Source organism: Coturnix japonica, chromosome 6, assembly GCF_001577835.2.
Source record: "Coturnix japonica isolate 7356 chromosome 6, Coturnix japonica 2.1, whole genome shotgun sequence".
In the NCBI taxonomy this organism is placed as follows: Eukaryota; Metazoa; Chordata; class Aves; order Galliformes; family Phasianidae; genus Coturnix; species Coturnix japonica.
The window spans coordinates 26,763,294-26,778,016 of NC_029521.1; the positions used below are offsets into that span (position 1 = coordinate 26,763,294).

The 14,723-nt window shown below is 43.2% G+C and overlaps 2 protein-coding genes across 3 annotated transcripts; both read right to left on the reverse strand.

The window, feature by feature from the left end:
* Nucleotides 1–2,453: 2,453 nt before the first annotated feature.
* On the reverse strand, nucleotides 2,454–9,526 carry SFXN4 (sideroflexin 4). Its single transcript, XM_015867414.2, has 14 exons — nucleotides 9,362–9,526; nucleotides 9,188–9,253; nucleotides 8,662–8,736; nucleotides 8,082–8,108; nucleotides 7,925–7,979; nucleotides 7,531–7,556; nucleotides 6,797–6,847; nucleotides 6,650–6,715; nucleotides 6,479–6,547; nucleotides 5,758–5,848; nucleotides 4,776–4,891; nucleotides 3,725–3,810; nucleotides 3,266–3,380; nucleotides 2,454–2,865 (listed from the first exon to the last, which is right to left on the reverse strand). The coding sequence occupies exons 1-14, from the start codon at nucleotides 9,443–9,445 to the stop codon at nucleotides 2,788–2,790; spliced, it is 1,005 nt and encodes a 334-aa protein (XP_015722900.1). The 5' UTR covers nucleotides 9,446–9,526; the 3' UTR covers nucleotides 2,454–2,787.
* A 194-nt stretch (nucleotides 9,527–9,720) lies between these two features.
* PRDX3 (peroxiredoxin 3) lies at nucleotides 9,721–13,888 on the reverse strand. 2 transcript variants are annotated; one of them, XM_032445325.1, is made up of 7 exons: nucleotides 13,786–13,888; nucleotides 13,650–13,716; nucleotides 13,434–13,575; nucleotides 12,939–13,074; nucleotides 11,971–12,074; nucleotides 10,698–10,863; nucleotides 9,721–10,276 (listed from the first exon to the last, which is right to left on the reverse strand). In XM_032445325.1, exons 1-7 carry the CDS (start codon nucleotides 13,819–13,821, stop codon nucleotides 10,226–10,228), a joined length of 702 nt encoding a protein of 233 aa, XP_032301216.1. In that variant the 5' UTR covers nucleotides 13,822–13,888; the 3' UTR covers nucleotides 9,721–10,225. The 2 variants fall into 2 exon arrangements, with proteins under 2 accessions (XP_032301216.1, XP_015722901.1); XM_015867415.2 differs by having other exon boundaries at nucleotides 13,650–13,839.
* Nucleotides 13,889–14,723: the final 835 nt, after the last annotated feature.

Genomic DNA, 14,723 nt, shown 5'->3' on the forward strand with positions numbered 1-14,723 from the left:
AAGAAGTGCTTTTCTCCCTCAGCTTCAGCACTTTAAGGGGACAGTCCTCATCTGCTTCTGTCTGCTTAATAATTGTTTCCTCCCAGGAGTGTATTAGAATAACACATCAGTCAGGAAGGTCAGGGAGAAGTTCTGCTTTATTCTGCTCTTCCCTCTCCATAGGATGCACAGCAGCTGAGACTGGGTGTGCTGGTGTTGGTTGGGAACAGTCAGATGACAGCTTTACTTCCTCCTCCTAGAAGCAAAGACTGTGCAAAATGAAGTTTTCATTCAGACCTTCTCATCTTTTCTGTTCTTGGATCGGTGTGAAATGATGACTGATAGTTCCTGTTGACTTGCTGGGAGATGCTCCTCCCACAGGCAGCATGTGGCTGAAAGCAAAGCTTTCTGATGCTGGGAAATTGCAATACAGTTCCTTCCTGAGGGGGGGAAGGTACTCCCTGCTTTACTAATTACCCTCATGGTTTCTGTGCTGTAAAATCTCACCAGATCTCCGCTATGCTCGCAGAAACAAAGGTAGATGGGGAACGAAGCCAAAAGCTTACAAAGGGAAGCAGGATTAGCAACCAATCTTTCTGGTTGCAGTTTTGCTAATTAAGTTAGTCCTTCAAGGCGAAATGTGTGTCATTTCTAATGCTGTCATCCTTGTGGTTTGGGTTGCTGGGATAAACCGGTTTCCCTATTTCTTCTGTAGGCAAATACAGGAGGGGGATGTTCTGAACAAGAGCAACGTGATGCTGAGTAACCTGGGGAGGAGCAGCACGGGATGTCTGTAGAATCTGGGGAGACTCCAACTGTGGGACTGCAGTGCTTTTCTGAGCTGCGCTGCACAGCATGTGGTGTTGCTGGTAGGAAAGCAGCTACAGAGCAGCACAGGATTCCCTCCTTACCTACTTCTCTCCTTACTCCACTACAGCCTGCAGGGAAAAGCAGTAAGGCAATGTTACAGGCTTGTAGGATAACCACAGGGACACTGGCTCCAGCAGAGGAAATGCTTTGATCTCAGTATTTCTAAACACAGGAGTGGCTGACTTCTTATTTATTTGAAGCTACTTTAAAATGACACTGAAGCCTCATTATATGTTCCTCAACTTCAGGATGACAAGTTGGGGAACAGTCAGCATATTGCACTGAGACTTAGGTTTTACTTGAAGCTAAAAGCTTCCATCTACTGTAGTTTACCACACCTTAAACTGGTTCCACTACTAATATGTTGCCACTTAAGATGGCAGCCAGTGCTGAAAGCAGGAGGTAGATCTGTCTCATGCTGGTGTGGTATTAACCTATTCCAGGTTACAAAGGTGAAGGTCCTGTGGGCAACAACTCTGTTCTTCAGTCCCTCAAACATAATACAGTGCTGCTTGTCCCATCTCGGTCCCCTCACATACCCCTTTGGACTACCAGGTATCTGGTCCAGCTGGTTCTACTTCCAGTCTCATCATGTCTTCATTTCAAGATCAAGGAAGCCAGAGCATTGGCAGCAACGTACTTTTCTCTACCTTGATTTGGGAAACAGCTGAATCATCCAGGCTGCCAACCTAGATGTCAGGTGCTGGCCTTTATCTTCCAGGAAACTCTGATTAGGGAAATAGAAACATTTCTGAGAATGAGGGAAAGACAAGATGTATCTAGCAACTCCAAGGGGGTTGTGTTTAACACAGCAAACTGCAACTTGAGCATTCAGTAAGAAGCTGGTACAGTTTGATAATGGGCAGCTGTAATAACAGACACAAACCTTACTCACAGAGATGTAATGACATTAATTTGCTTCCAAGTGAGGTGCCAGAGAATTTATAGCTTGTCTAGTTACCATGACAACTCAGTTGATGAATGTGTTATCTTTAGATTGGTAGGTTTTGCTCTATTGTGGATTGTTTTGCTTTGATTCCATGGTGTTTTCTTTAGCCAGTCTCACATTGATGTTTGGTTTTTAAATGAGGGGAGGCATGAGTTTTCAGTGTAGTGTCAATTAATGTTTAGCAACAGTATTCGACTCACTTGGGGTTTGTTTTCACTCTTACTGAAATACGATTAATAGAGAAATGGGCTTTTGGGGAGTTTAGCATAGTAGCTGCACTAGTTAAAGCAGGTCTTCTCCTGGGCTTCAATGAAAAAAAACCCACATTCTAAAGCTCAGAGGGCTCAGGCCTCACAACTCCCTCAAGGCTGTTGAGAAAGTCAAGAGTCACTTTGAAGCCTGTTTTGACACCCATTTTTTGAACAGTTCTTAAACTATTCAACCAGAGTAATACTGCTGTCAGGGTGCTTTGCCTAATGTTACTGAAAGGGGCAACTTATTCATATCTCACGGCTTGCAGTGTGTATTCCTAAATACAATGAAATGTAAAAAGCTTTCTGTGAGAACCAGCTTGACTTTCCCCAAGGGACTCCTGCTAGTAATACCTTTACAATTGCATTCCTTGACAAAAGCTACAGCAACAGTAGTCAAGTAATAAGATTTTGTATCAAATGATGTTTTTTAATCAAGAAATCAATCGCATGAGGAAGCACACAAAGCACAGTTTGAGACGAACACTGTGCTAGAACATGATTCTTTGATACAAGTAATGCTTACAGCACTGTGTGCATGTACCCCTCTGTGGGGCAGGGCCTGCAAAACCACTTTGCAAAGTCTGCCTGTTTGTACACCACAGTGTTGTACACCAGTTCTGGTTGTGTGCCACCACAACTTCGTGATTTGTTCAGTCACTGATGTTGACTGAGTTTGTTGAGAGATTCAGAATCCACTTTAACTAGAGACCACATTTAAGATACTAAAGCCAGTCCCTAAACTCCTCTGTTGTAGAATAATACTGTTTCTTCCGTAGATGACACAATTTCTGCTTCAAGTTCTTCTCGTTTTATCTGAAATATACAAAAACAGAATGAACATCATCATATCCTGGTGAGTCCTCATTACTGTATTGAACTTTGCACAAGCCAGAGCACTGTATTGAAAACAGGGCCAGGAGAGCCTTGACTGTAATCTGCAAGGCAGCTCTCCTGGCCTCCCTTGCTTCAGGCTGTGCAATTGCATTGTGCAATTGATATATTTACACTTTTCAGATGAAGTTTAAGCGACATATAAACAACCTTGGCACAGCAAGTCCTGTAAGCCTCTGCGTAGTATACAGGCAGCCTCTCTGCTGCCTCCTTTTAGATGCACTAACCATCTAAACCCTACAGATTTTTGTTACACGGCCTTAAGACCAGTGGCTGGAACTACAAAATGACTATTTAATAATCCTAATTTGAAAGGACTTACCTCACCACACTGTGGGAACATCCCAAATGAAGCTGGTAACATCCCTGCCAGTACTGCTGTAATCAGAAGCATCCTCATTGAAGCTAAAGCACGCGGAGTTCTCGCAGTGTTTGCTCTGCCAAAGACATTGAAAAGATAAATATCACTTTGGCCTTGAAAAATAACCTGACAGTGAGAAAAAGATGCTACTTTAGCAGCTAAACTGTAGAAGAGTGATAACCTGGGTTAATGATTCCTAAATACTTAATCTAATTGCCTATGTTCTTATTCCTAACTGTTCGTTCCCTTTGCTAGGATTTATCTAAATTAATCACTATCTGAATAGAAACCTCCCACCTAGTCCTCCAAGGCAATTAGTATCCCAGAACCAAAAGAAAAAGTGGGCAGGCGGTAACAGCCAGACTAAACATCAGAACACCACTGAGCAAGCACACCCAGCTCTTTTGAAATACCTCTTACCTTTCCACAAAGTGCATAAGTGCAGCTGGCAGGAAGAATGTTGTCCCAAACAAGATTCCTCTTGATAATGCTGTTTCTTTAACAGCCTTCGGGAAGGGAACAAAAAAAACCTCATTAGAGCAGCATTCTCTATGGCCTCAAATACTGCATGTTTCTGTGAGTAATTTTTGCCTACTACTCTGCAATTTCAAGCAGCAGGAATAAAGGATAAGGATCATTTGTTAGAGAATTTCTTAAATGGAAACTAAGCTCCTACATATGGGAAAGACATACAGTTACATACTATATGTAATTGAAACTCCTTCACAATGCTGTATTGAGTTCTCCAGTTCAGATCTGCTTATTTTATTATTTATTTTAAAGCTGTGCTGAACTATTTCTGACTGGTCATAGTCTGTGTGCATCCTAACTACCTTGTGTGAAATATTCTCTCTCCAGCTCTTCACAGATCCTTATGCTTACTTAGCTTTTTCCTCCCCTCTAATGCAGCAGCATAGATAAGGAAGGCCAATGACAGCACATAAATATGAATCCTTTTTTAGTTTCTAATGGATATTGATGATTAAGGAAGGGGGGAAATACAGAACCAGCATGGTCAGCAACTGGAGTTTGAGCATAAAATGAACCATCAAATTGCAGATCAAGAAATTACCCCTTTAGAGGCAGAGCCTTTAAACAATATTCCTGCTCTGGAAGACGTTTGTACTGTTTACTATAGGTGCTTTTATTTGAGGTTTCCTATCAGAAGAAGAAATCTGAGGAGTCTTGCTTCCTTCTGAGGTGACGTAGAAAACAGAAAAGCCTGTGTTAGTGTTCTGTGGTTTAACTCTGGCGCTTGCTGTATTGACTTGGGGAAGCTGCCAATCCTTGAGGACACAAGACAGATGCCAGCCTGGTTCCAGAGTCCTAGCCCAGGCCCAGGCCAAGATTCAGTAGCTGATACGGGATTTCTCAGTTTAGTACAGCAAACTGCATTGACTCTCACCATAACTTTAGCTCTAAGCAGAAAAAGAAAGGCAAGTCAAGAAGTAGCCTCCCACCCCTCGCCTACCTTCTCACCAGCCTTCTGTGACACTCCTAAAACTTTGCCATTCCTGTCCATCACTTCAATTCCATTCTCAAATTCTGGGCTTCTCACCGCTACCACAGTAAAAGCACTCATCAAACCTGCAGAGTTAAAAAGGATTTTGCTTTAAAAGATCCACTAAGGCTATCTTCATAACTATATTCATCACTGTGTACATTTCACATTTCCAGTTCAGCAGTTCACAAATAAATAACCTGGTTGCTTAGGAAGATACTGCCCCATTAAATCTAAGTGAGATCTTAATTCTTGTTTCAGAAGCTTGAGCAGAATGTTAAGGCATCATTCCCAAAAGGTGCTTTGACATTATGGACAAAGATGTTCCATTATGTCACTGCATGTCTAAGTCACATCTGACACAGCCCCAGGTAGATCCTAGATGAGAATGTTTCGGTCTCCTCCAGATCCAGCACTACAAGATGCCTGAAAACATCCATCCCACAGTCAGCCATTGAAAACATAAGCCTAAACCACTGGCACTTTTAAAGGCTGTATTGAACAGGAGTTGGCAATTTATGCAGTTTTCTCTTCTTTTCCAGACTAAGATCTAGGCACAACAGGACAGTCTGCCAAACTGATCTTGTTTGAAATAGATTTCTCCCATTTTTGTTTTTGGCAGAGCTGTTCAATAAAGACATCAGCATAAAACATGGCACTCTCCAAATGCTGGACTAATAAAAATCAATTACCCTCAGGTTTCACTCTATATCTAAGAAAAGGGAAACACATTTTAAGGAGTCTCATTACTGCACAAAGTTAATATTATTCTTGTGTAACAACTCTTATTTGGTACGCTGTCAGCAGTTACGTAGACAGCAGCAGCTCCAGCCTGAGTAAGAAACACCAGTGAACAGCTAGAGCTGTGCTGCACTCTGGTGTCACCCATGTGCCACAACAGGTCATGCCAGCTCCAGATCTGCTATGTAATGTGTAATTCCTTTTAACTCACCAAAGAGAGGAGCAGGTAGAAGCCTTTTGACAATTAGTTGTGTTACTGGACTCTTCAGTGTGTACCGGTCCATAAAAATAAAAGGCAAAGCCTAGGGTGTTGGGATGAAACAAGTACCTTCTATTAGAAAGAATGTACAGTTCTTCAGTATGTGCAACAGCCCAGGAAAATAATTCTGCAACTTCATACTTAGGTATGGCTATAAAACTAAGCAAAGGATGGGATTTAATATATCAACAAAATAGACATGCTTTCTAGTGGCTAAAGGTTTTTGTGATCACACATTTCTACAAGAAAACCTACAAGACAATATAATAAAGTGTATCAAACACTGGTGCTTAAAGGACAGTAGTACTAACACAGAGACTTAGACTGATTTACCAGCTGTTTAGAGTGAGACAGTTATCTTTGACAGCACCACATTAGACAACAACTACAGTAACACGGAGTTACCGTGTTCATAAACTCTGGTCACTTCCTCTCACCCCTCATTCTCTAATACCACAAAAAAAAATTAAGAAGGACATCACAGGAAGCAACAGAGGAAGCTGAGTAAGACTTGGCTGATGGATGAAAATTCTTATTCTCAGTTGTTCTTGGGGAAGACATCAGAGTAGAGCATTGCAGGGCAATTCTGAAGGATTGTGGCAGTGCAGTTATCTCAGGCCTATTCCTTCTCAGGAGAGATTATCCAAAATGCAATCATCAAACAAACACATACACCTAGAACTGCAGCATAGGAAACAGCTCCCACACCAAACAAGACTTGCTTTTGGTGAAGCGAGTTCTCCTAAGGACAGAAGAAACATAGCTACATAAGTACATTTGTAAATCACATTCAAAATGGTCTTGTGCAATGAAGATGATCTCAATAATAAAAATGAATACATACTTCATCCTTTGTGGTATAATTTCCATTAAATAGGGTGAATCCTGTGGTGTAGGCATGAAATGCAAACTGCAGAAAGGAGAGGTTATAAGCAAAAAAGATTTTGGAACAGAGGCAGGAAGACTTGTAAATGTAGAAAGAGGCAATTACCTGACAAAGAAAAACTTGTTTTGCCTGCACCTGAAGTGACGAAGAAATGACCTAAGAGAAAAACCCCACAAGAAAGTCAACTTGATTAATCTTGGAGTTGCTGGAGAACAGAGGTTGGCTACAGCACAAAGTGTGCTGCTGTGTGACCATCTGTGGCAGTGCCAAAGGCTCCAGTCAGTGCCAGAAGCAATTTAACTTGATTTTAGGCTAACACACTTTCTTGAAACAGATGTAACATATCTGCTTTGTCTACCCAACATAAAACATAGACACATAGGAATTAAAACACTGTGCAAATATACATATATATATGCATATATACATATATATGTATTATACACATATTTATATATATGTATTTGAACGAGATGCTTTCTTACTCAAAAACTGTATTTGTGCTTGTGAAGTTTAAATAGAATAAGTTAAATACTACTGAAGTAATTAACAAAGTGAAGGAGTTGGGTTCTGATAGGTTTTATTTGTGTTAATACTAGATGTAACTGATCTCACATTAACATTTTAGTAGTTACTTCCCAACTGCTTCTCCAAATCCCAAATCAGGCAGTGAATGAGAACTTCAGGCCTTTCTTGAGGTCTCACCAAGTTATGAGTGTGAAGCACCCTCAAAGAAAATGCAGCTGAGAAGCCCAAAACTTCTCATTCCCTTTCCTCAAGGCCTTAGCTCTGGAGAACGTAAGCCAAGTGGTGCACCGTTACTTCTCATGGCTACTTACCAACGGAAGAGTTACAGGCAGGAAAGCTATAAAGAAAGAAACCTTCATTTTAGTAACAGTAACTGCGAGTCCAGGCTGATGGTTTTTAAGCAGATAATTTCCCCTCCCCCTCTAGTTTCAGCTGTCAATAAAACACTTGTTCACAAACTAGATTTAAAAAATAGCAATAATCTTTGCTATAGATTCAATTCTAACATTTGTTTCCCCTCCCTCATTCAAGAAATGAAAAGTATCTGGTCTTGACTGATAGCCAAAAGGAGTTAAAAGATAAGAGAGAGCAACTAACAGGAGTAATACTCCACTTGTTTTCCACAGAGAAGAGCACCACTGTGTGGTTACTATCTGCCATTCCCTGCTGATGCTTCAGTTACACGCCTCTCTGCAGGGAGCTCACCTGGAGGTCTGAAGAAAACAGGGATTATCCTGCCTGTATCAGGATGTACATTGGCCTTAGAAGAAAAAATACAAAACAAAATAAAACGATTAGAACCTGTTCCATGCTTAAATAAGAAAGAAAAGAAAATGGATTTCTGAATCATTTGGAAACTTACCAGGCTCAGCAGGAAGGCTTGTTTTGTCTAAATAATTTGAGAATCAGGTTAGTAATCAACCTTCTGAGAAGCGTGACCTAAATCTTGTTTCTAAATTTATGATATCATCTTTCTCTGATAACTCCCTGTTACGATGTAGCTTGTATGCATTCACATCCCTTTAATTACTTTTCCCTAAAATCTCTCCCCACATACTTTGCTGAATATAATTGTCATATCTCAGGTGCTATTAACACTAAACACACACTATGACAGAACAGCAAGTAAATTTTAAATGCCTACTGGCTTATTTAAAACAGAAAATAACAACGCTTAAATATGCCTAAAAGCCTAAAGACTTATTATTAAGACTCCGGCTTTTCTGCGATCACAGAATATTTCAGTTCTCCTTTCAGGCTGTGACACACAAGGTATGAAATGCCATACAGGTACAGCTATACAGTTCACAGTTGTAAAGGGTTTTCTTGCGTTATCCCTCGTTGTTGAATCTCAGTATTCTGTCTAATCTTACATTAACATCAATTATTTAAATCATGAAAAAAAGACATATCTATTTCCTATCAACTATCCTCCAAAATACCTGGTGGTTCTGTCTGAACTCACTCTGGGCCTCTTGACTGTGTTCTAATAATAACCGGGCTTTTCTTATTTCATCCTGTATTAGAGGAAAACAAACAAACAGAAAAAAATAACTCAGATTTCAATAAAATTCCTTAATGACTCTCACCTGTGCTCCCACAGCTGACCTGACACTTGCCTCAACTGATTCATCACAGGTTCAGGCTGTGATTACCAATTTCCCATACAGCTGTATGCAAAGAAAGTCTCTTGGGAGGCTTTATGAGATGACTGGACTTTTCTTCAGCAGGCATATCTCTATGTGTAATCACACTAATTCAAGGAGGCGTGAGCTAATCTCAGCCCTACAATTCCTAAATGTACTATTAAGGTTTCCTTTGGTGTTCATATATTTAGCATACAAGTATTCAATGTCACCTCTAACACAGGTGGATCTACTGAAGGACATCGTTTCTGCTGCCCAACCTGAGCCCACCATCTCACCGCAACACCCCGTAAACACCACAGAACAGCACTGGGGTCCTCACCGTGGACTTGAAGAGGTGCAGGGGGTCCAACACATCTGCCCACAGAAGAAGCCTCTGCCAAAAGGACTGCAGGAGACAACGCCTTTTAGGGTGACGCCGTTAATGGCGCCGCGGCCGCTCCCTCCCTCCCGCCTGGTCCCGGTCCCGGTCCCGTCCCACGCCCCGTGGCCTCACCGAACCCTCCGTCCTCCACAGCCGCAGGTTGGCGTCCATTGAGCCACGGCACCGGAAGGCGCTGCCGGGGGACGGTCCGTTCATTGCACGCTCCGCCCGGGCCCGGCCCCATTAAGGCAGGAGTTCCGGGGCTGCGGGGATCGGCTGCTGCTGCTCCGGTAGGGTTGTATTCCTTCTAAGTGGGAGCACGGACCCGTGTGTCAAAAGGGAGCAAGCTAAGGGAACGATACAGCCAGGTGAAGGACACATGAAGGCAGCACAGCTGGCTGCTGCTTGCTGCAAATAAAGGCACCAACTTTATTTTCAGAAGAGAGATGATATAAGGAGAGAAGCAGAAAGAAAGCAAAGCAAGACAGCAATTGCAAGTCAGCACTAGGATTTATTGATGGCACCACAGACACAGGTATGCTACATTCCTGTGAACAGCACAATTTACATCTTCTGCAGGCAGATTCAAGCAGATAAGCAAGGCTTTAAATGAAGGAAGAACGTTATCGAGCTCCACTAAGCACAGTAGTGGAGTGTACATCTTCAATGTCCCAAACAGAATGCAAGCTTATAATGATTAACACTCTTAGTTAGTGTTCCCCTAATGCAAAAGAACACAACAGAAGGCAACTTATCCATCCATTTGTCACGTCCCAGTTACAGACATTCATAAAACTTTACTTGCTAAAGGGGAAAATAAAGCTTTATTTTTACCTTATGTGTTTTGTTTTCAAAAAAAGGCAAGAGAGTCGGTAAGTATTTCAGCATTTAATTATTATTATTTTAAAACATGAGGAAATGAGAATCTTCCTTCTTCCATAATCACAGCCACTTCATGTCTTCAGCATATGGTCAGTTTCACCTTCATTTCAGTGTTTAATGCACTTTCTCAAAATACTCTTTGGAAGCCTCTGGACTTGGCTTGATCTGTCAAGAAGAAAGAAGTTGTTACTGTGTGCTGTAACTGATATCAAAGTTATGGACTTAACGTTTTAGCCAAGAAACAAATATACTTCATTAAAAGCACTCAGTTATTTCTGCTTCTGCACTTGGTTGGAAGATGTATGAGCTATCGAGCAGGGCATGAAGCAAGTAACAAGAAATCCATTGACAACTGTTAGAAAGTACAAAGTGTGTGTTCTAAAAGAAAGTCAGTGAATTTCATCAAAGAAATCACATTTAGTAACACACAAGTAGACTGAATTGGTCCAACCAGTGAAAGCCTCAGGCTTAGAAAGGTAGGAAGAGATTCATTCAAGCACTTCATGTTAAAGCAGTTCTTAGCCCCTGGGATACACAAGAACATGCCAGTGTCTATATTTAGAAGTGATATTTAGCAAACACGTACTGTAGGGGAATCTGGAGTCCAGTTTGCTGGGCAAACCTCTCCATGTGTTTCCACATACTGGAATGCTTTCACCAAGCGAAGGGTCTCTTCCACACTGCGACCGACAGGGAGATCATTGACACTCAGATGCTTGATGATCCCATTTGGATCAATGATGAAGAGACCTCTGCAACGGAGTGGAAATTTCAGGAGTGCATATCATATTTAAAGATTGAAACTAAGAAACAGATGAACAGTTTCAGCATGGCAGTTAGATCCACACATCTGCCTTGGGAGCAGCAATATTGCATTTGATATAGTGTTAGTACAGTGATCAAAAGCTAAGAGCCCATGAACTGGTATGGTATTGTGAAATTATGCAGTACACAGCATGACTATTAAGACAGCAAGAGGTATAAGAAAGATAGAACTTAATTTATTCTGTATTTCAAAGCTGATAGCTAGAATCCTTATGTCTTTTTATATAAAAATCCAAAGGTACTGAATGAAGAGCTGCTTATGCATTAAACTACTCATTTCTGTTATATATAAGCCATTGTGGAAATTAAAGAACAAATTAGTAGGCTGAGATTTGGAAACAAATGTCTGAAGTTCTTTTTCAGCACAGAAGCTTCTGTTTTGAAGGGAAAAAACAGCACAGGTTAAGGCAACCTAAAACAACAATAATCAAATACTGACTCAACATTGAATCAGAATATTGAGCAGCCTTCTGTGGACTTTTGCCACAGAAAAGAAACTAAATGAAACATTTCCCTCCATACCTCCATGGCACAGAAAAGCCTGCACCTGAACACCAAGAATACAGGATTATTTTGGGGATTACATCCAGCATAAACCTTTTGATGCAAAGAGATGAAGAATCTGGATGTCCATAGTAGTATTCCCACGGAGTAAAAAGCACCCAGGATAACTAAGTGTGACTGTAATGGCCTCTAGAACTACAGCTCTACAAGCTTCTCACTAACAAATTAAGGCACTCTCTTCCCCTTTCAGGAAAAGAGGAGAAATGAAAGAATTATGAAAAGTATAGAAATTAAAAAATACTCTTCTGTCCAGCTCTCATTTTCCTTCCTCAGAACAGAGTGACTGGCTATTGTCTGCATGTATCTTCAGAGAGGTCTGGAAAACTCTCAACTTGGCCATAATAGACATGTGCCCTTTTCCTGGGATGAGATTCAGCAGCAAGTCCACAGAAGTCCCACCTTTCAGTGTTCACGTGATCCTTGTATAGTTTCCCTTGGAGGAAACTGCATCATCAGCAGTCATTCATTACCTCAGTGCAATGCCAGGTCCTTCTAGCAGAACGCCATAATCACGGGAGATTTGTTTCGTGAGGTCTGACAGGACTGGAATATTCATCTTGCCCAAACCGCCACTCTAGAGAAAAGAAGAAGATTCCACTTTGTTACTCAGTGCTGTTTAGGATTAACCCTGAGACTAGATTCATTGCTCTCATAAACAAGGCTTCTAACAAACATGCTAGGTACATCAGAGTTCTGCTGCTCTCTGTATGCAGTGCATGCATTCTCCCCCAAAACAGTTTAAATACTATTTGGAGAGTCAACCATGATCACTTTGATTTTTGCAACACACTGGAACAGCAAGAGAGATAAGCTCCATTATCCTTGAAACGGGACAGGCATTTGTTAGCTTTTCTATTCCAGCCATCATCAGTGAATCATTGTGTAATCTGCCACTTAGACCCTGATCTTGCAAATGCTTGCCTTCAACAGAGCTCTCATGCAGGAAGATATCAAAGGAGCCAAGGCTTTAACTCCTCTGGGTGTCAGTTTCCCTATCTACACCGTTATGGAATTCCTTCCACCCTGCAGAACGTTTTGCATGCATGAAACAAGGCATGAGTGGTGCACACTGAACTACTCCCCAATAAAGCAATGAAAGCAGTTTGTAATCACATTTCAGACCTTCAGCAAAACATGCAGAAGATTAAATACTCTTGATTGGTTCAGCCAAACCACATTAAGCTGAGCAGAACCCTCCTATGTTATCAAGGATGAGCCACATACCTGGAGGCAGAGCAATTCAATTGTGATAAGCAATTATGTGGGGGGCTGCTGTCCCTGTGGCCACACATGTAAGAACTGATTACACCACACCCTCCTGTGACACCTCTGTCTACAACTAACTTATTTATCATAACTAATGCTTGCAGAATTGCTTCTTCTCAGCAACTGCCATGGAAAGAAAACAAACCAAGGAGGGAAGCTGCCCCATCCGTACCTTGCGCGGGGTGTTGATCCAGGCCAGGTGGCAGAAGTGGGAGTCCACAGACACAGCCACCACCTCGCAGTTCACATCGTGGAACTCATTCGCCTTGTTACTGAAAGCCACAATCTCCGTGGGGCACACAAAGGTGCTGGGTGGGAAGAGAAGGTGAGCTGACTCAACAAGCTTTCAAGGCAGAAAGACACTCAGGTAGCTGTTTCTAGGCACCAGAGCAACGGCATCTTTACTTTAGCTTACATTTAGAGCCTGTTGTTTGCCACTTTGCTGCACTCAAAGCAACAGCAGCAGGCATTAGTGAGCAAGGCAGCTTCCAGCTGCTGCCGGCACTGAGCTATTTGGGCATGGAAGCCCCCAGGCTGCGGGTTAAACCCTCCCAGGCCCGGCAGAGCTCAGCAGAACGGCCTGCAATGCTCCACCAGGCCCACCCGGCGCTGTACAACCCTCTAAAGCAGCGGGAGGAGCGGCTGACAGGGTTAAACCCGCACTCACAAATCCAGAGGGTAGAAGAAGAGCACGAGGTATTTCCCCTTGAAATCATCCAAGGTCAGTTCCTTGAACTCCCCATTGACAACGGCCGTGCCTTTAAAGAACGGGGCGTGCTGCGTGACGGCCGGGGCGAACCGCGAGGCGCCTGCGGGGACACATAACGCAATGCGGGCCGCTGCCACCGCAGGGCACAAGGCGGCAGGGCCGGCCCGGCCTTACCCAGCGTGAGCCGGCGGCGGGCACACAGCAGCGGCTGCGCCGTCAGCGTCCTCCCGGCGGCTGGAACCTGCGGGGACACGGGGCTCAGCGCCGGCTGGACACACGCGCTCCTCCCCGCCTGCCCGACATCACTCACCGCGCGGCGCAGCAGCACCCTCAGCGCGGCGGCCATCTTGAGCGCGGGGCAGCAGGCGGGGACAGGAGGGACAGGAGGAGGGATGAAGGAGGGATGAAGGAGGTGCTGGGCTGCGACCCGCCCCCAGGCTGCAGGGATCACCCTCGGATGGTGCTGTGTCCTGGGGCAGGAGGAGTGGAGGTGCTTACCTCGGTGCCTCCGCTCGTGTGAGGGTGCTAGAGCACACTATGCGCTGGTACTCATCAAAGCGGTGCTGGACCTCGGAAACCTCACAGATTTAACGTTTTTAAGTGCATTAGACTCTTAATTTACTGGTTTCGTGGTCACGTTTTTGACTTTTAGTCAAGAAAACCGCAGTGCTGGCCCAAATCTAGCAGGTGGCAGCAGCACAGTGAGGTGTGTGGGTTGTGAGAGGGACCGCACCTGATTCACGTAAAGCTTCCAGCCAACCTACTGCCTTAATACCAGCATTTATAAATACCCGTGGTCTTTTACCAAGGAGAGATGTCACTCTGTGAACTAGTGAGAAGCCGTCAGCAGCTGGGGACAAGATGAAAGCAACTAAAGTGACATGAGAAAGCTCCTGGAAGCTGTGTGGGTTCTGCATCTGTGGCTCTGATAGAAGTAATTTATTCCTGGACCAATCCAGCTCAAGCTGTCTGGTGGCCTGTGTCACAGTCAGCTCTTTGAGTCTTCAGAAGAGGGAAGTCACACACAGCTTGTTCTGAGCCATTAGCCAGAATCAGCTCTCTAACATGCCCAGGAATTGAGACAGCTGGCATCGTCCAGAAGCACGTCAGGGACCTTCCTGAACATTAAACGTGGACCAACCAGTCTCAAAAACTGCCAAGGAGAGCAACCAGAATAATATTATCTACTAATAGGTGCACAGAGATACTGGGTGAAGATGGCAGTATCCAAAAGGAGGTGATGAAGAT